General features: G+C 36.0%; 1 protein-coding gene across 4 annotated transcripts in view; it reads left to right on the forward strand.

Annotated features, from left to right (window-relative positions):
- Positions 1-19654, forward strand: part of DLG5 (discs large MAGUK scaffold protein 5) — a 106701-nt gene extending 87047 nt beyond the window's left edge. For 2 of the 4 annotated variants that reach the window (XM_017807116.1, XM_017807117.1), the window contains exons 20-34: positions 317-406; positions 1673-1841; positions 4858-4935; positions 5596-5758; positions 6644-6777; positions 7318-7482; positions 7851-8034; positions 8976-9124; positions 9434-9604; positions 11312-11508; positions 12222-12365; positions 12562-12689; positions 13475-13584; positions 15356-15465; positions 17851-19654. In XM_017807116.1, the coding sequence (XP_017662605.1) occupies positions 317-406; positions 1673-1841; positions 4858-4935; positions 5596-5758; positions 6644-6777; positions 7318-7482; positions 7851-8034; positions 8976-9124; positions 9434-9604; positions 11312-11508; positions 12222-12365; positions 12562-12689; positions 13475-13584; positions 15356-15465; positions 17851-17954 (2096 nt within the window). In that variant the 3' untranslated portion in view covers positions 17955-19654. The remainder of the gene's footprint in view (positions 1-316; positions 407-1672; positions 1842-4857; positions 4936-5595; positions 5759-6643; positions 6778-7317; positions 7483-7850; positions 8035-8975; positions 9125-9433; positions 9605-11311; positions 11509-12221; positions 12366-12561; positions 12690-13474; positions 13585-15355; positions 15466-17850) is intronic. The other 2 variants (XM_017807118.1, XM_017807119.1) reach the window with 1 other exon arrangement.
- The last annotated feature ends 619 nt before the right edge of the window (positions 19655-20273 follow it).

Genomic DNA, 20273 nt, shown 5'->3' on the forward strand with positions numbered 1-20273 from the left:
TCCCATGGATTCTTAGTAAACAGAGATGTTAGATCTTGCTTGGACTTCAAGTTAAGTTTCATTTGATAGGAAAATGCTCAACATATTTTTTCATACAGGAATGAACAGTGCATATATACTATATAGCTGCATTGTGCTCTGTTTATACTGACTGTGTAATCAAGATAATTCACTAGAAAGATGATATTCGCAATTATGACTTGATCATTCAAAAGCCATTTTAATGCTCATTGAAGAAGTAGAATCTAAATGTACTTTTTTTGTTTGTAGTTGCTTTTACTTCTATCATTGTAATGTTTCCTTGTTTTAAAAATAGGTTCTTCAAGTAACTTGCAATACAGAACAGAAAGAATTAAGATCCCTTTAACACCAAGATATCCAAGGTCCATGATGGGCTCTGACAGAGGTGAATTATTTCATAAATAATTTAATCACACTGTTTTCTGTATTACCAATACAAAGCCTTTGCAGTTGTTAAATCAGATAGCACTGAAATCTAAAATGACAGTTTTATTAAGGTTTCAAAATCTAGGTTTTGCCACAGAAATGTTAAAAAAAAAACCAAAAAAAAACTTTCTAATGAAAGTTGCTTTTTCTGTTAGTTGACTAGAGTACATGGCACACTAAGTAAAAGTGCAGACAAAAAGTAAGAGTAAGCAATGCTTACTCTTATGTATGAGTATGTTTTATAGTTGTACTTTCTTCTAGAATAATGCCTTGAAAGTTTTAACAGCGAAATGACCTGCATTTTTCATCCTTTAGGTATATTATTTTCTTACTATTACATCACTGATTGTAAATTATATTTTGAAATGCAGTGAAAATATTTCAGTACTTCACTCAAAACTGCTTGGTGGAGGCTATTTAAAGACATGATACAAACAGTGGTTGGAGTGCTGTAGAATTAAGGGTTTGCTGACAAGCAATTGGCAACTCCTCACTGCCATGACTGCTCAAATGTTCTGTAGCCTTAAAGTACTGTATGCAGTGCTTTTCCTAACTGGGCAAGTATAATTCTTAAAAATGGCTTTCATTTGTGGTTAGTAATTTGAGGTTTATTTTCTCTCACTTTTCAGAGGAAGCAAACTGTTTGTGTCAGGGCATTTGTTCAGTAGATTACTTAGGGAGGGTACAACCAGGGTAAGGATGCAAAGTCATGTCAAGCTGGTTTGAAATTTCAGAGCTTTCCTGTCTCTGTGTATGATTCATGCTGGATGCTAGGGTTCTGTTATTTTTTTGAATAATATATCTCCTATGAAAAGGGAAGAGTTGCGCATAAATATTTTATTTGAAAATAAACCTACATATTAAATTTTTATTTTACTTCTCCTTTCCTGTTTTTCTGTTATTTTTTTAACTTTGCCTTGCTAAGTCTTTTCAGACATGCTTATGGTGTAGCTTATCTGTAACCTTGTCTCCTGTTGAGAATGGCAGTAGTTGTATGCACGCTTGGAGAGGATAGATTTAACATGTAGTCATGAAGGACAGTAAATTTGCACTGTCTGAAATTAGTTACCTGGTCTCCCTAAGCTCCTTGCATGAGTAATAGAACTAGTGAACAGTCAGTCCTCTTTCTTGTCCACATGGGTGTGGTGTGTTTCACTGTGTCTGTGTAGATCTGCAAACAGTGACAGATACAGGATGCTAAAACTCAACTGTTGACTTTTCTTAGGCTCCTTGTCACACTCTGAATGTAGCAGTCCCAGCTTGATAACTCCTCCCCAGTCACCTCTTAACTTGGAAACATCTTCCTTCGCCAGCAGCCAGTCTCAGAACTCTCTTTCTACACTACCTAGGATTTCCATTAGCCCAGTATCTATTGGAGAACGTAGGAAAGATAGGTAAGGTCCCTGCCTTTTTTGTTTTTGATACAAATGTATCTGAGGAAATTTTGTGTGTTTATTAAGCTGAAGGAACGTGAAAATTTAATTTAAATTACAAATATGTAGGTGCAGAGGTACGTCTCAGGTCCTGTTTGTCAATGTTTTTATTTTCTTTACAAAGTATGTAAGAGAACTTTTTGTGGATTTTTAAAATAAGTGATTTCATAAAGGTTTTGTTTCTTCTGTGTCTAAATTGAAATACAATCCTTCAGCTGAACTACCTCAGATGCTTATAGCCTTGTTCTGTGCTCTGGAAATCTGAACAAAATTAAGACTTAGTAATATCTGATAACTAAATATCAGTTGCCTTAACATTGCAGAATATGTGCTCTAACCACTGTGCCTTGATTCAATATAGCCAGATAACATGAAAAATTGAGGGCATAACTGTGGAAGAACATATCCACATGTACAGATGCAATTTTACTATCTTGACTGATCCCTTTGGCTGTACCTGGACCTTTGCTAGTAGCAGCATTAAGTATATGTGTAAATGCCTGCATAATTTGAATGTGACTTGATGGTTTTCTTAAAAACATGTGCTTTGTGTTTTAATGACTACCTGTATCTCATGGTGAACCTTTTCAAGATACATTGTTTATGGTATCAGTCTTGGACATCTGTTTTCATTTTATCATGGTCTGGCTAAACTGAATATATGAAAGTCTGTACAAATTCAAAACATAGAACAGTAAGATACAAATTTGGATCAGGTATTTATTTACAATAAGGCAACTGAATGCCATTCCGGCAGCATAAAGGAGCTATGATGTGTTGGAATAGATTACATTTATGTGGACTTCAAGACCCCATTGTATACTTAATTTATGTAAAAGCACTGACCATAAAAAATGTGAATGATAAAGTAGTAAGGATATTCTGTATTCTGACTTTTCTGGTAGTAATAAAAAGTTATCCACAAAATGCTATATGAAACTTTTGTCTTGTTGAAAGAATTTGGGATTAAGTTATTGTAGTAATTCTAGAATGTCTTATGTGCAAAGGAAAGTGTTTCTTTGAAAGGAAATGTAAAGAGGTTTTTGTGAATTTTCCTTCTTTCTTACCTCAGTGTGACTTTTTTACTACATATACTCAGTGTGTTCTTGTATAAATGTTCCTCTAATTGTCACTTGCAAATTCAAAGTCAGATGTCTTTTCTCTTTCACATGACTGATGATTAGTGTTCAGCTGAACAAGCTGGGGGTTTGACACCCCTGTATCTTTGTGTCTTTGAGCACAAGATACATCTTCTGGTCTCTGGGAAATAACAAATTTCTATTCATGTTGATCAGATGATTGAAGTTCCAGGTTCCAGCCCCATTACTCTTGCCGTGCTTATGTACAAACCATACTCTAGATCGACTTTCTGAAAAGAGTATACTTCTAAGGTTTACTTGTGGGTTTAAAAAAAAAAACCAAAACCAAACCAAAAAAACTAACAAACACAAAGTGTTCTTAATTTAGGAAAGTAAGTACTTAAATCTATCCTAAGACAATGTCTGAAGATGCCTACATAGTATTTTAAATGGGTTTTTTTGTCTTATAATCTTTCTATTCCCCACAAAATACAAATAGCTTGCTTGGCCTTTCCCCAGATAAAATTAATAATAATACGGATTAAAAAAATAAATCAATATTTCTGTTTTTCCTGTTGATTTTAATTTAAATGAAAATTAAAAGTTCTGATCAATTAAGACTTTTGCTCTAATCAGTGTTTAGTGATTCTGGCAGACAGTCTGAATATTATAGAAAAGTGTGCTTCACTTGATTTTAATAGCACTACTTATCAAGTAAGACACCTTTTTAATGTTATCATTCTTTTTTTCTTTACTATTGATTCCCTACTACATGCATAGTTATTTTTCATTTTGTATTTACTGGAATTCTAAGATAGGATCCTATGTAATTTGTATCGTTTTGATTCCTTCTTATTCCAATCCAAAGCAAACAAGCTGAAGATGGGTGGGGTGGATGGAAGAGCAGAAAGGTACAATAAACAAAATCCAGAAAGATGTAATTTTAGTTTTTAATGAGATAGTATGCCTTGATAAGTTTTGTGACATTAAGAATCTTCATATAACATCATGACTTACATGCTCATAATGAGTGAAAAAAATAAAGTTCATAAATTCTCATTTTCTGTGAGTTATTGGAGTTTAGCTAATTTAGGCTACAAGCAAAAAATATGAGCTTCAGCAATATGTAAATCTTATCTTCACTACATTGATAGACAAGTGCTGAGGGCATTACCTGTAACAGTGATATAAGATGACTGTGTCAAAGAGTTACATTTGTGTCAGCAACCAGTCCTTATCATATTTGCGTTCATAAGCTGGGAAACTATTATTAAGGCTACCAGATGGATACCTTCAAAGACTGTGGCAACATGCATAATTATGAAACAATGTCCCCTTTACTCTGCCCCCAGCCCCACATCCTATTCTTCCCAAAAATACATTTCCGCAGCCTGGTTCACATTAGTGAAGTGAATAAAGTCCAGTTAACTTTTCTGGTCTCTGAACAGCACAATAAAATAGTTTAGGCAGTTGGCACAATTTAGAGAATGTCTATGATATAATGAAATGTTAGGAAAGAAAATATTCAAATTAATGCATGTGAAATGCATTATAGTGGTACTAAAATGAAAAATAGACCACACATGATGCCCAAGCTGTTTCATTCACAGTGAACTCAACTGTTAATATCTGGTGATGCCTCTTGCTGTGTAGATGTTAGTAAGTTTATAGTAGTATAAACCAGGACTTTTTAGAAGGCTACTGTTTCTTTATAAATGGTATGAATGGACCAGCCCTGTTTGTACAGGTGGATACATCCCAAATATGGGGGGAGGAAAGAGGACTGTATCCGAGTTTTCTTTTGTATAAGCCATTTTCTTATTATACTTACTAGTGTCTTACTGCTGTTTGTCTTGTTCTAAGTGTTCTTGTCTTCTCAAATCTTCTACATCTTTCAGATATCTGTTCCGTAATAGGTCTTTTCTGAGAATCCCTGTGGCTCCTAGGCCTAGGTTCTCATCACTAAGGAGTTTGAGGTTGGCCTGATCTAAGGTTGTCCTTCTCGAGCAGTATTGCGCACTTTGTGCTTTTTTTACATGTTTGGATAATTGCCCTGAGGAGAATTTGCATGGTAATTGTAATGCTACCATGCAAACTGCTGTCTTAATGGCTTGAGTTTGCAACTGCTTAATTTTCATTACTAATTTATGTTTTCCAGCTTACAAATACGAAATATGATATTTGTGCATTGTTGTCCTTTGGTTTGCCACCTTATTATTCATTATGTTTATTTTCACTGGCAATGAAGACTCCCAACATTTTTATTTGTAACATACCTTTCTGGAATATGGTTTGTAAATGACATATTATATACAGCGTTTCAATTACTTTCATATAATATGCATTTGGAAGCTTTTTTCCTACCAACTTCATGACCATACGATTTATAATTCATATTTACCATAATTTTTAGAGCAGTCATGTACCTGGTATACATTTACTTCTGCCACTGTACATTGCATGGTGTTAAAGGAATGCATTTAAGACATTTGACGGCAGTGGTTTTTTTAAGTACCTGTTTAAACCTATTTTACTATTACAGTTCAGACAGACATAAAGTATTGCATGTACTTGGACATTTGCGATGGTTCGAGTGCAACTGTTTCCAAATCACTTTTAACTATCTCCTCTAAAAGGCCCTACATGGAAGAGCCACGTCATGTTAAAGTGCAGAAGGGTTCTGAGCCACTAGGAATTTCCATTGTGAGCGGAGAAAATGGTGGAATATTTGTCTCTAAAGTAACAGGTGGGAGCATTGCCCATCAAGCTGGCCTTGAGTATGGTGATCAGTTACTAGAGGTAATTGTTTGCTTACTGTTCCTATGGCTTAATGAATCAGTTTGTATGACTGCAGCCATAACTGTCTTCCCCAAAACATTATGTTGTGAAAGCTTGTGAGATGTAGAGAACAGTACTCTGTATTGTAATGTTCCATAACTGTGATTGTCGTGACTTTTTTCAGGCTTTGTCATAAAAATACTGTCTTTTGATGGTAGATCTACATTCCATTTTATATAGATGTAATTAATTTTTAAGCAAGCTAGTTTCAGTACTTAAAACAATATAGTCTCAACACCATACTCTGCCTGGTAAGGTGAGTAAATATTCCAGCAACTGGCTTTTACCGAGTTTCATGCTGCTGTTGCTGTGCCATATCCTTAGCTGAGACACCCAATTAAAAAGTTACTCAGGTAGGCTCAGTCATGTTGTTGCCTAGGGTATTAGATAAACACATGGAGTAGCATCTTGTAAAGTACAGAGCTGCTTTTTAAATGTTAGATCATGTTAAAGCATCTTCTATTGCACAGTGTGTTTATGATGCTAAAATAGACCTGAGTAGATCTGAATTTATCTTTAAATTCTGAATTTACTCAGAGTTGTGATCTGAATCAACTTCTGTTTAATCAGTGATATCAAATTATAGCACAACTCAGAATACATGTCTTTTAACAAATCAAAGATTGTTAAACTCATGGTCAGGTTACCAAACATTTTAAAATTATTGTGATTCCTTCCAAGCAGTAAACTCTAGGAATCCTAATATAGCTACGTTTTCATTGTCCTATTTACTCCTGTGGAAATAAGTCAGCATTTAGACATGTAACTAATTAGAACACTGAAAGAATGATTTTGCTAGTTTTCATTAGAAAGCTTGACATCCTGGCTTGTGCAATTTTTCCGTAGTTTAATGGAATAAATTTGAGGAATGCTACAGAGCAACAGGCTCGACTAATCATTGGACAGCAGTGCGACACCATCACTATTCTGGCTCAGTACAACCCACATATGTATCAGCTTGGCAATCATTCACGATCAAGGTAAGGCTGCCTAGACTTGGAAAAAAGACAGCTCTCCTGTCCATGCAATTATTTAGCCAACTTCTGTACATGTAATATGTTTGCAAACGTGGGCACGTTTCTGGTGATGAGAAGTGTAACTGCTTAGAAAAGTAATGTGTGAATATGTGCCTGTCAAAAACAAAAGAAAAATGCTCGATGCATCTAACTATATTTTCTCTTTTATTTGGGCATAATCCTTAAATATACTAAACTAAAACCCAGGATGACTTCTTCCCTGAATTGTGACATTGTAGTACTTGAAATCTTTTTTATTCTTTTTTTCATAACTGGAATTTCCATAAGCTAATTAGAGAAGGCATATGACCTAGTGAAATTACCCATCCTATTTTGATGCACTTTGAAGCAGAGCTTTATCTTTCTCTTAGACTTAGAGTATCGTGCTGGTTTGGGTTTTTTCACCCTTAATTTAAAATTGATTTACAGCCAAATTAAAAATTGAGTGGAAAATATTTGGCATTAGCCCACCAGTCTTTTATTCTGTCTTTTTTCCCCTCACAGTTCTCGCCTAGAACCTGTGAGTAATCATTCCACCCCTCAAGGCAGTGGAGCTGCAACACCTGACAATCATTCCGTAATCGATACTGTGAGTGAACAGGATGAAGGAACAATGACACCACCATCCAAACAAACCACTCCAACTACAAGTCCCCGAAATTCCTTAAGGTAGAGAGCAAAACTTTTGTCTTAAAGGAAAATAAGTGGTCAGAGTGGATGTGGAGGGTATTAAAAAACAAAGTTTACTTTTGTGAATGCTGTGTCTGGTTGAAATAAGCCAGCAGGCAAGTTAAGTAGACCCCAGGATAAAGTACATGTTTTCAGACAGTTTCTGAAAGATGGGATCTGTTAGTGAAGAAGGTTTACTACAAGAATGGTTTAGTTGAAACGGTGATGTTTGTCATGTAAGATTGTGTCTGTTGGTGACCTATTCTAAATAATATTTATGTAAATATATATTATTCAGATGACTAGTTGATTGTATGCAATGCAAATTTTTAAATTCTAGTATACATGTTATTTCTTTCTGTCACAAGGGGCCCTGTGGACACAAACAAAAGGACTCCTGAACCTAGAACTGTTGTTGTTAAAAAATCCCAAGTCGATCTTGGGATCCAGATATGTGGTGGAAACCTGTATGGAATATTTGTCTCAGATGTAGATGATGATAGCCCAGCAAAAGGACCTGATGGACTAGTCTTGGGTGACATGATCCTTGAGGTAAGCTCTTAAGAAAAGTGTGCAGCATACTGACAAAGTGGCTGGGATAGTCTAAAGAGGGAGGTACCAAGTGCTGTGCTGTCCCACAGTGGGAAATGTTCTGTGAATCTTTAGTTCCTGCCACAAAACCTGGGTAAGAATGATGAGAATGTATAACCCACATTTTGGCCGCAACACATGAGAAGCAGATGATGTGGACCTGGAGAATTATCACTGTTGATGGCACAAGATCCTGAAAGTTTGAAGGACTCACGTATGACCACTTGGAATTATAAACATCTCCTCCCTTCATCTAAATAGGAATCTTCGAATCCAATTGCTGTACATAGGGAAAGGCAAGGATATGAAAGATATTTCAAAACAGAGAATAATAATAATCTTATTACTGTGAAATTCTAATGAGACTTTAGGGAAAACCATATCATGTGTCTTTGACTCTGCTTTCTGCATCTGAATATTTATTTACTTGTCAGGACTGCTAAGATGATAAACACATATGTATTTATGAGCTTTTCAGATGCAACTGAGTACTGAGACTCTCCCATTGCACCTCTACTACCGAGATGGAGATTTTGCTTTGTGATCATGTTTATGACTTCCTTCAGACCACTTGCTTTTCCTAAAAATATTAAATTTTTTTCAGTGTGAATTTTATTATTTTCAGCTTACACTTGGAAAACTTTTTCAAGAAGTGCAGGCACTCTCACCGTGCGTGTCTGCTGTGTGCACTTCAATTTTTGTTTTCCAATGTAATGTCTCAGTCTCCTGCTAGACATCGTAAGGTGCAAACTGTACTAGAGTTAAGTGACAAGATTTACTTGTATATAGAGCCTACCAGTGAGAAAAACGAAGTAATTTTGCATGTTTTTCAAGCTCATCTGGTTTTATTGCTTGTTAAGATACAATTTCACACCCAGGGGTTTCTGTTTTGTGTTTTGCAGTATGGGTCCATTGATATGCGAAATAAAACAGCAGAGGAAGCTTATCTTGAAATGTTGAAGCCTGGAGAAAACATCAAAATAAAGACTCAATACAGAATAGAAGAGTTTAATAAAATAAAAGAGCTTCCTGGAGATGGATTCTACATCAGGTATTTGAGCATGACTGATAATGACAGCATAAGGCTGTTAGGATGGTGTGCTGACCCCCACGAGATAGGTGGTACATCAGTTCTGCCACATTTTTTAAAATTTGAAGTTTACCTATTTGTCCTAACTAGTCTTCGGCGGCGAGGACACAATCTGTCTTATAGTAAGTCTGCATGTTTTGCTGTAAACTTATTTGTTCTTGAAATGTAGAACATGCCACTGATCTGTTAACTTTTCAAAAAAGGTATGTGTGTTCTTCCCTTGAGTTGATGGAGACCGGTTGTAGAGCCTATTTATGTCTTCCTTTCCAGAGCACTTTATGACCGCCTGGCAGAGGTGGAACAGGATTTAAGCTTTAAAAAGGATGACATTTTGTACGTGGATGATACTCTACCACAGGGAAATTTTGGTTGCTGGATGGCTTGGCAGCTAGACGAGAATGCTCAGAAGCTGGAAAGAGGACAGATTCCAAGTAAATATATGTAAGTGACCTTGGTTACAGTATTTATCTTTTAAAAGTATCTGCCTTTAAAAGTCTGACTGGAGAGATGTGATTTAAAATACTTGTTTGCTTCTGTTCTTTCTGGGAGATAGTAGTTCTTATACGCATACTTAAAGTGCCATCTTTTAATAACATTGAATTAAATATATTTCTCTATCGAGTTGTTTTAAATAGTAAACTAGTAATGCCAACGTCCTGGGGCGCATCAGGCAAAGCATCACCAGCCAGTCAAGGGAGGAGATTATCCCGCTCTGTTCTGCACTGGGGCAGCCTCACCTTGAATATTGTGGCAGTTTTGGGCATCACAATATAAGAAAGATATTAAGCTCTTAGAGAGCGTCCAAAGGAGGTGAAGGGCCTTGAGGGGAAGCTCTATGAGGAGCAACTGAGGGCACTTGGTCTGTTTAGCCTGGAGAAGAGGAGGCTGAGGGGAGACCTCATTGCAGTTACAACTTCTCATGAGAGGAAGAGAAGGGACAGACACTGATCTCTTCATTCTCATTACCAGTGACAGGATTTGAGGAAGTGGTATGAAGCTGAGTTGGAGGAGGTTTAGGTTGGATATTAGGAGAAGGAGGTTTAGGTTGGACACTGGAACAGGCTCCCCAGAGAAGTGGTCACAACACCAAGCCTGACTGAGTTCAAGAAGCATTTGGACAATACTCTCAGGTACATGGTGTCACACTTGGGGTGTCCTGTGCAGGGCCAGGAGTTGGACTCAATGATCCTGATGGGTCCCTTCCAACTCATCATATTCTATGATACTATGATTCTGTGATTCAGTCTAGTGATAGATAATACCGATAACAAACATGAGAGTAACCACAGCAAAAATATCCTTGAATCCAAGGTTGGTTATCACTGTCATTCTTGGGAAACATCAGTGGTTTTAGTTATGTGTGGACAGCAGTGTTGGTATAAGACTATGTACCCACTGCAGTCTCGTGGTGTTGATATAGCAATTAAGAGGAGGATGTGGTAACTGATTTTACATTGTTACTGAAATCAGTTGTTAGCACCTAGTCATTTTTTTTTTTAAAGAGTACTGGTTTTCTGGTTTCCTTTTCTTCTAGTAGTCTTCTCTCCATGTCATAATGCAATATTCATCCTGACTTCAGGATATTCCATATATGTGGAATGTGTGGAAGTACAATATATACATACAGACACATACACATCATTGATAGGCTTGTTCCCAGAAGATGGGTGGTAAAACCAACTGCACTATGCATGTTATGTGGCCAAAATATTTGTGATGATATAAAATCAGACTGCACAAAACTGTTATTTTGTATTGCTAATGAGTTATTTGTGAGGATGAGCATAACATGCAGCTTCACAGAAAGAATGGGATCTTCACTTCTGTGCGAGGCTGCCTTTATTGGCAAATAGGTGCATACTACCACTTCTGCCCTTGAGAATTTTGCCCTACCTGTATCAGAGTGATCACCCTCTTTGCCATTCTGCTATTTACAAGAATTCTGAGGAAATTGTGGCAGTGTGAAGTTTTCAGATGATTTTTATTTGGTTTATGTTATCATTTGTTTTGGATTGAGTTTCTATGATGATACTCAGGCCAAGGCTTGAGAGAAGCATTTCAAGTATGTCCCAAAAGCAACGGTGATACTGTCAAAAAAATTTAAAAAGATAAGTTTAAATACCATCCATTTGGTCTGTCTCATTATAGGATGGATCAGGAATTCTACAGGAGACACAGCATGTCTGAGGCTAAAGATGAAAACAGTTCATCTAAGACATTGTCAGCAGCAGCACGGCGGTCATTCTTCAGAAGAAAGCATAAACACAAGCGAAGTGGTTCCAAAGATGGAAAAGATTTACTGGCTCTTGATACAATCAGTACAGACTCAATTCCTTTCTTGGATGGCAAGTACCTTTGTTACACTTGGGAGGCAACTCCTTTCCTTCTCTTTCATTTTTAATCAACTGCAGCACAACACAACAAATAATGTTACTTTCTGGTTGCTCTGATAGAAATGGTGATTATTACTTTTAATAACATGTTTTTTTCTATTAAATTACGAGCCAGAGTGTTTCAAATTAATTTTTTGCTAGTTTATTCCTAGACCTATTGGCATACTATTTCATTTGGAGAGGGAGATTCTTTTTGAAGCGTAGTTTTGATCTTCCTTTCAATTATTTTATTTCTGTCCAGGTTGCTTAGTCTAGAGAGAAATCCTGCACATCACTCAAAAAAATCTACACTTCTATTTCTTCACTCCTTTACAAAAATCATGTTGATTGCAATGCTTCCGTCTTTTTAAGAGCTCGACAAGTCAAGCCAGAGACACCAAATATTGTGTATTGTTTACACTTTCCAGGATGATTGGTTTTAGTCTGTATGAAGGTGGGGAGTTCAGTTTTTCTAATGGAACACCAGGTTCATTAGAAAAATGTCTATTTTAAGCCATTAAGTGGAAAAATTGCAATAATGACTGAACACTTTTTGTACTTGTCAAGGCCTTTAGCCCTTGCAAGGGAGATGTTCTCGTAATTACTTTTAGGGTGCTTCTGCTTATTTGAGGAATTCCAGGAAAATAATTTGTACTTCTACAAGTAAATCTCTTCTGTGTGTGTAGATTCTGCAAGTTTGGCATATCAGCGTGTTCAGAAAGTGGACTGTACTTCTCCTAGGCCTGTCCTTATTCTAGGACCTTTACTTGATGCTGTGAAAGACATGTTGGTCAAAGAATCCCCGGGAAAGTTTTGCAGATGTCCTCTTGGTAAGTATGCAAATATAACCAATTTATTCATGCCTGGAATACATGACAGTAACCTCTGTATAAATTAACTAAATGATAAAACCCAAATGGATAAAACTCCCAAGAATCTGAATTTGCAGACAGTGTTTTTTCTTAGCTTTGTTCTGTGCCTAAGGAATAGTAACGAAGGTGGATCTCTTTTGGTTCTATGAAACAGAGGTTATGAAAGCTTCCCAGCAAGCCATTGAACGAGGTGTGAAGGATTGTCTGTTTATTGATTATAAACGGAGGAGTGGACATTTTGATGTGACAACTGTAGCCTCAATAAAAGAGATAACAGAAAAGGTGAGTCAATTTTAATGCTGTAGTTCTTTGTACAGTTTACAATATGAAGTCAGACTATGTTGGGGGGTGGAAATTAACTTATTATTACCATCCATTAAGACATCTAGGGAATTCTTCCCCAGGCCACTGAATAAAATACAACTTATCTCACTTTGGCATGTAACTGTTTAAAGATTATTTTATACAAACTCACCTTTATAGAAACTAGAAATGTCCACATTTTTCTACAGTATTACTTAATAAAGTTAGAAATCATTGTCTGAAATTCCACCCTCTACCCTCGCCAAACAAGGATTTAATTTTTTTTTAACTATTCAGTTTAATGCAGTCGTATAGAAATAAACATCCTAATAATCCTGGAGACAGATATTACCTAAAGTCTGCACATTCCTTACAGTTTTCAATCAAACCACACAGAAAGTCCTATTAACACTTGTGTTTGCTTATGATTTTTGAAAGATAAAATTAATAGGAGTATTTAAACTTGACAAAATGTATATTGCATATATTTCAGTTTTAGTTTTCATTTCATTAGTTCTTCAAGTACTTTTTTTTCTATCAATGCATGCTTTTGGTATTATGAATGGAATTTCTTGCAGTTTTTCATCTTCTGTCTTTTGTTATAAATCCTTTGGGTACAAATTGCTCGATAGTGCCAAAGTGGTAAATGTATAGCCAAATTCTGTTGGGTTGCTATGATTTAAGTAGGGGGAGAAGTGGGGGATTTGCATGTGTGCTTGTGCTCTTTAACTGAATGAGTGTTTTGCATTTACATTTGATCTTAGGATTGTCATTGTCTGCTTGACATCGCTCCTCATGCCATCGAACGGCTCCACAGTGTTCATATCTACCCTATTGTAATTTTTATTCGCTACAAAAATGCTAAACAAATCAAGTAAGTCTGTGAGGGGTGTAGTTCAGGGATGTTTATTTTAGCTTAAAATAAACTTGTTTTACCTTTATTGTTTATTTCATCCAAGTCATCTTAAATCTCTTTAAAATGGGGAAGTTAATCCTCATAAAAACCACTATGAGGTATATGGTCATAACTCCGTTTGGGCTGCATGACAATTAAGTGAATCTTCTCAAGAAATCCGTGTAGACTAAACTGAACGTACTCCTAGCGGGATTCAGATCTTTCCTGCTCCCTTTTGTAGTAAACTGTAAGGCAGATATGGGTGAGATCCATTGAGGGTTTAGTGGTGACGATGACAAAGCTGTTCTTCGTCCTCTCAGCAGGGCCAAAGGTATACCTTGGCCTCACAACCTCAGCTTTCCCACCTTCATTCTCCAGTGAAAAAAGCAAAAGAAGTCCCCTTTTGCACGTAGTGTGTATATTGTAGTCTTCTCAAGCAATGTCTTTCAGTAATTGTGAATTTCCTGCTTGAATGTAGCCAGGAAATGAACACGGGAGTTACAAACCCCAGTCCCTCCTCTGATGTCTGAGTAAGCCTTCACATGTTTTGATAGATTGATTTGGCAAGAAGTGACGTAATCTCCCCACGTGAATATTAAGACACTTTTGCTAAGAGATCTTATACTTGTGCTATCTTCATTTTTAAAATTGAAGACTTGTTATATTCTTGATCTGTAGGTAAATTTGATTACTATCTATTTAATAAAGAGGTATCACCACTTTAAAGTAGCAGAAAAACACAGAGCATTAGATGTATTTCATCACCACTGTAGGATTGGGCACTTGAATGATAAATGGAACTGTCATGTCTTGACCCCCATTGGAAGTGGAATGGTGACCTTTACAGCTGTTCCCTTTTTTTTTTTGTTTTTTTGAAAGTGACAGAGAGTGATCAAACTAGCAGTCATCGATATAAGTTGCAGTGGTACATTTCTCTACCTGTTGTGAGCACCAAAGGTTTTTCCAAACAGCATTTTTCATATAGCACAGGTTCTGTTGGCATTCTCTGAAATGCCCCACAGCAATGATAGGTTAGTTTAGTATTTTTTTTTTAAATTATTTGTAGACTTAAATTGTGCTGATTTTCTCACTGCTATAAGAAACTATGTTTATGTTGTTTCAGTATGTATCTATATGACCTTAGCAGTTGAATATAAATTCTGCTTCCTTTTAAACAGAATTCCCTACTGGGTACCCTAAGTCACATTTGGAGGAGAGTGTTACAAGCCTTGATCAGAATGAAAATATTTTTTTTACCATTTGTAAATTTCTCTGGTTTTTTTCAAGAGCTTCTATAATAGAAAAAGAGGCATCTCAAAAATGTGTTATATATATGATAACAGAAATATTTTATTTGCTTGATGTTTGATATTTCACAAGCCCTTAAAAGAGTGGTACTTGTGCCCAGCTTTGTGTAGGGAGTAGTAACGTGTATATGAGATGATGATTCACATGAACTGGAAAAAATTATATTCTTTCTTCTCCAACCACCTCTCAGTGTCTGAAACTTTAAAGAATTACTGTCTTGGTCTGACAGCAAATAAATTCATTAGCACTGAAATGATCCTGATGACTGCTGATACTGCTGAAACTCGGTAGATGGCACTCTGGGCCTAGGAGTCTGCTTGCACGTGAATTAAGCTTTGTATTCACCCAACTGGAGGGAATCTTTTCAAGTCCATTTTTAAAAAAAATGACTCTTATACAAGGTGTTTCTCTTTTTTTCTCCTTTTTTTTTTTCCTTTTTCAGAGAGCAGAAAGACCCAATCTTCCTGAGGGACAAAGTTACACAAAAACATTCCAAAGAACAATTTGAGACAGCTCAAAAAATAGAACAAGAGTATAGCAAGTATTTTACAGGTTTGTATTTAATCAAGCTTTCACTAAGAGCACAGTGGCGATTTAACCCAATTACACTGTAATTCAAAAGATCCTACATTCTTTCAATGAACACTTGATTTTTTTTCATTCTGCCTTCCATTTTGGCAAACTCATGTTCTGTTGTTTTGTTTTACTATGAGATGAAATGTCAAGTTAGAAGTACTATTCTCTGCTTCTACATAGTTTTGTTTTGAATGTTATGAATCTTATGACCTGAAGAGATTCTGAAAATGTTTTTATGATTAGTCAGTAGTATTGGAAGTATGGTCAAGATAATTTGACACAGTAGTGCCAGTTTTATATCATGAAAGGAATATAAGGGGTTTTTTATAATTTTAAAAATCAAACAAAACAACAGAACGCTGTAGTTTAAATTAACAAATTATGATTTCCAATGATCCTTTTCAACCCCAACTGTTCTGTGATTTTGTGATTTGTGAGACATACTTTAAATGTTTCAAGAAAACAAAAAAATTGTCCAACATTTCTTGAGCATGCATTGTGATTTGGAATAATTAAATTCAACTTCAGAAGCCTTTTTAACTTCATAAAATGTATGAAATCAATATTAGTTTGTAGTTAATACTGTATTTTTACCAGAGAAGGAAAACGGTGTTTGAAGACTGTCTCTGCTCATTTCAGAGTGTATTTTCATTTGGTTTCACATACATTCAAACAGTGGGGATAAAATTCTAAGCATTTTGATGTGTATGGCAACAAAACTTAAAAACAAAAGGACACACTAAACTAAGCCAAAATCCAACTTTTCATCCCATGGGTTTCTTACAGAAATATTTTGAGGCATAACTGCCAAGGGTAGGAGAGGGAAAGGGGGTATATGTAGTATAGAGATCTCTCAGTGCATCCTGTGTGCGTTCTCAACAAAATCACTTACCTGTCTGTAATAGCCATATGAATGTTTTTTACATGGTATGTACTAAACCTTCACAGAATTTGACATGCACGTGGCCAGATTGCATCCCCATATGTTACCTTCTGCTTCTTGTTTAGTCATTTGTGGCATTTTAATTTTACCCTGATAGTGGAAGTGGCAGTCAGTGAAAGAGAGTCTTATGTGTGTCTTCTCATATGCCCTGTGGGAAGGTCCTCCCTCTGTTAGTTCCAAGTACAGTGGACTCCAGCAGTCATCAGCATTTCCAGATGCTGATAGCCAGAGAGGATTGGTGTTCAAACTGCATTGACATTTAAGCTTGTTGAAGTTATAGTGTTGTGCATAAAATAAACCTGTAGATAGATGTGTTGTACCTGGTAGCTTACTCATGGAGCTGTAGCGCACGCTCTCTGACCTGAGCTCCATGACTACTTCATGAAGTACACTTTTTGATTAATGACTCTTTGAAGTTGGCTTTGTTTCCTGTATTGTGAGCACAGTGTGTAGTCTGAATCATTTCCTCCCTGCTCTTTCACCTTCCATAGACCTTGTCAGTTACTGTGTTCTATATCCAAACTCACCTGACATCATTAATTGTAGTATATATTGCAGAGTCAAATATTAGTTTATGTGACATCAAATTCTCCTTTTAAGGAAAATTATTTCTTAAGCTGTGTAAGTATTTCCATATTTTTTTAGCATTAATGGTAGCTGTGGCGAGAGGCTTTGCTGACATATTTCTTGAGTCATGAAGTTCCTCACTTTTTAAGTCTTAAAGTGAATACATTCTCCTCTCCTGTGTCAGTGTTGGCATTTTACTTTTTATGACTGTTAGGTTTAGCAAGGGTAGAATAAAAGGTGTTTGTTTATCTTTTTAATTGATTTTCAGGGAGTTGCTTGCTGTTGGCCTTTTGTTTCTTAAATGTAGTTGACAATAAGAACTGGAGTAGCAACGGCCGCTGTTTTATTTAGCTCAATGATCTGTGAGCTGCCTCATAATTTACTTCTAATATTTGTAAATAGTGTCTAGTTGCTACAGCTGTAGTCTCTATGTATATTACCCTGTAAATATAAAACTCTTAACACCACATGTGGAACAGAGAAAGTTTATTATAGCAGGTTCTGACCATCTTTAGACTTAAACTTTGCCACCTGATGCCTCTGAAAATAGTACATGGAGGCCTCTTACAAAACAGTTGTCTTAGTTGATTACAGCCATTAGTTCTGTGACTTCCCTGGATTGTTTTAAGAGCTAGCAGAAGAAACTGTATGTTTAATGCTTGACCTCTTTGTTCTGTTTATTTGATTTTTTTTTTTTAGTAGAGTCATGCATCTGTCAAATACTGAATTGAATTGCTTAATTCTGATCTGTTGATAAACACTTTGCAGATAAATGCAGAAGACTGCTCTTTGTAATTAGTCATAACTGTTTGTTCCAGTCTCATTTGTGTGTGGTGTTTCTTCTTCTCTAGGCATTGTCCAGGGAGGAGCCCTTTCAAGCATTTGCACTCAGATTATGACAACTGTCGACCAAGAACAAAACAAAGTCCTGTGGATTCCAGCTGGCCCGCTGTAGATTATTTCGCTGTGAAACTACTTTGCAGATGTAAATAACTAACTAACTTTCTATCCAATGGACTCTGTTCATTTCTGTCTTTATAAAGTTATCCGTAAGTGATTTCTGTTTCATGAAGGGGAATGATGACACTGAACACACAAGGACCTGATGAGGCATGTGGGAAAGGGGTAGATCACTTCACCGAGCTTGTCTCTTAACGTCGTACGTGTACACATGACAGATTGTCACGAGGGGTTGTGACCTGTGTGTACTTGTCCATGAGTAACGAATTTAACAATGCTGCAAAACCCTGTAGAATGACAAGTTTACAAAAACCTTTTCAAAGTATTTGGTTCTTGCTGTTTACTTGAATGTCTTTTTGTTTTGTTTTGGTTTTTTTTAACTCTATGTCCTTTCACTTAATGAGGTAGCTGTCCAAAATGGAGTGAAATTTCTGAATATGAACGGTCAGTTTATGCGCAATGTGACTCTTAGTTACGATTTTGACCAATTCTAAGCACATTGTTGACTTGACAACCAGGTAATAAGGTGGGATTGAATCGGTACGTCTTGGGAGTAAGCTCAAAAGTAAGTACACTCCTACACAGGGCAGACCACTGTTTGTATCCTGTCGATGCTTGTCTGTCAAAGATATCGTTTCTTGTTTTATGCATGAATCTAATATTTAAATGTCATAATGTATCTGAACAATCCAAGCTTAACTTGTGTTGAGAAATAATAATTTTTGGTTGTTGGGCCTGGATTAAGTACTGGTGGGGAAGAGTCATAAACTAGGCCTAGCATGCTGTGTTCTGTCACTTTTAGATACTGTAAATATGGAAAGCTTATGTCGGTGCAATTTTGCAGGGTAATTCTTAAGCTTTGTACTTCAGTGTGTAGCATTCACATAGATTGTTTTTATTTAAGAGCAGACACAGTTTTAGGGCTTTGATTAAAAGCCTTTAGAAAGGTACTAAATTGTTAGTGTTTTCACTGTCAAAAAAAAGTGATCGTTTAGTTTTGGTTGCAATACTTATTTAGCTGTTGTACCAAACTCTATTATATTGGTTCCCTTTTTGGTTTTTTGCACTTCTGACTCTGTGTTCCTAACACAGGTTTTGTACCTGTCTCTTCTGTCTCTTGTGCCATGTTTCCTGGGTACTGTATTTTAATTGTTTTTAAAATATTATTTGAGTAGAACTGCTTCTCAGCCACTGTTTCTAACATTTCATTATGTAGAGTTTCTAGTTTTACACTACAGGCTGTAATTTTGCTTCTGTTTGCAGCTTTTATAATTAAAAAAAGGGATTCTTATTGTACAGTTCTTCAAAGAAAGATCTGGTCCTAAATTTAAATTCTGTTTTACAGTTGCTATATTATAGTTCAAAATACTCTTTATAGTATTTATATAGTTATAACTATATAGAGTATTTTTAACTATAAAAACATCTAATATATATATATAGTATTTTATATAGTATTATACCATACTATTATAATACTATATATATAAATTAATAAATATGAAATGGTATCAATGAATTACTAGTCCACCTGCTTCTCATGGTGAGGGACAGAAGTTGGGTTTTGTTTATCTCATTTTTTGTTTGTTTGTTTTTTAAAGTTTGAGATCAGAGTAGACTGCAGTGGTACAACTGAAACAGACAGGTACTGTTCTGATATGGATTTTTCTGTACTAAATGAAAATGTCACTTTGTATCAAAAAAAAAAGTTAAAGAAACTGATTACTAAATAAAGGTCAATTTCTGTAACTTCACTTGTGTGTAATGGGTGCATCTTGACTCTTTTTAGTTGAGTCCTCACATAAGGTTTAAATTTCTGACTCAAATTGGTGCACATACTTTCAAGTACCCACCTTGAGAGGAATAAGCTTCAGTTTTGCGCTTTTGTCCAGCCTTGCATACATAAATACCAGAGACCTTCACAAACTGCAGGACACAAGAAGTTAGATGTTTGTGTTAACATCTTTAACATTCTGGCCCAGGTGTTAAGGATTTCAGATGGAAATGCAATTGATTGGATGAAGGCTTTATCTGAAGAATGAGTCTATCACTGTTATTTTCAAGAGAGTGTCACTGGAAACTGGGGAAAACATAGGAAAAAATGTGAATATTAACTTAGAGACACATTGCAGAATGCTCTGACTCAGTTTTTACACTTCAGACAGACCAGCCTCTTCTGTTCATTGAGTTACCTGAAAGCTTAGAGGGAAGGTAATTATTGTGTACTAAATTTTCTGCTTCATCAGTTGCTTTATTCTCAGATGCCAAATAGTGAGCTTCAACATGAACCTAATTGGTGGACTGTCAGTCTTCT

This window comes from Lepidothrix coronata, unplaced genomic scaffold, assembly GCF_001604755.1.
Source record: "Lepidothrix coronata isolate B3197 unplaced genomic scaffold, Lepidothrix_coronata-1.0 Scaffold17, whole genome shotgun sequence".
Taxonomy (NCBI): Eukaryota; Metazoa; Chordata; class Aves; order Passeriformes; family Pipridae; genus Lepidothrix; species Lepidothrix coronata.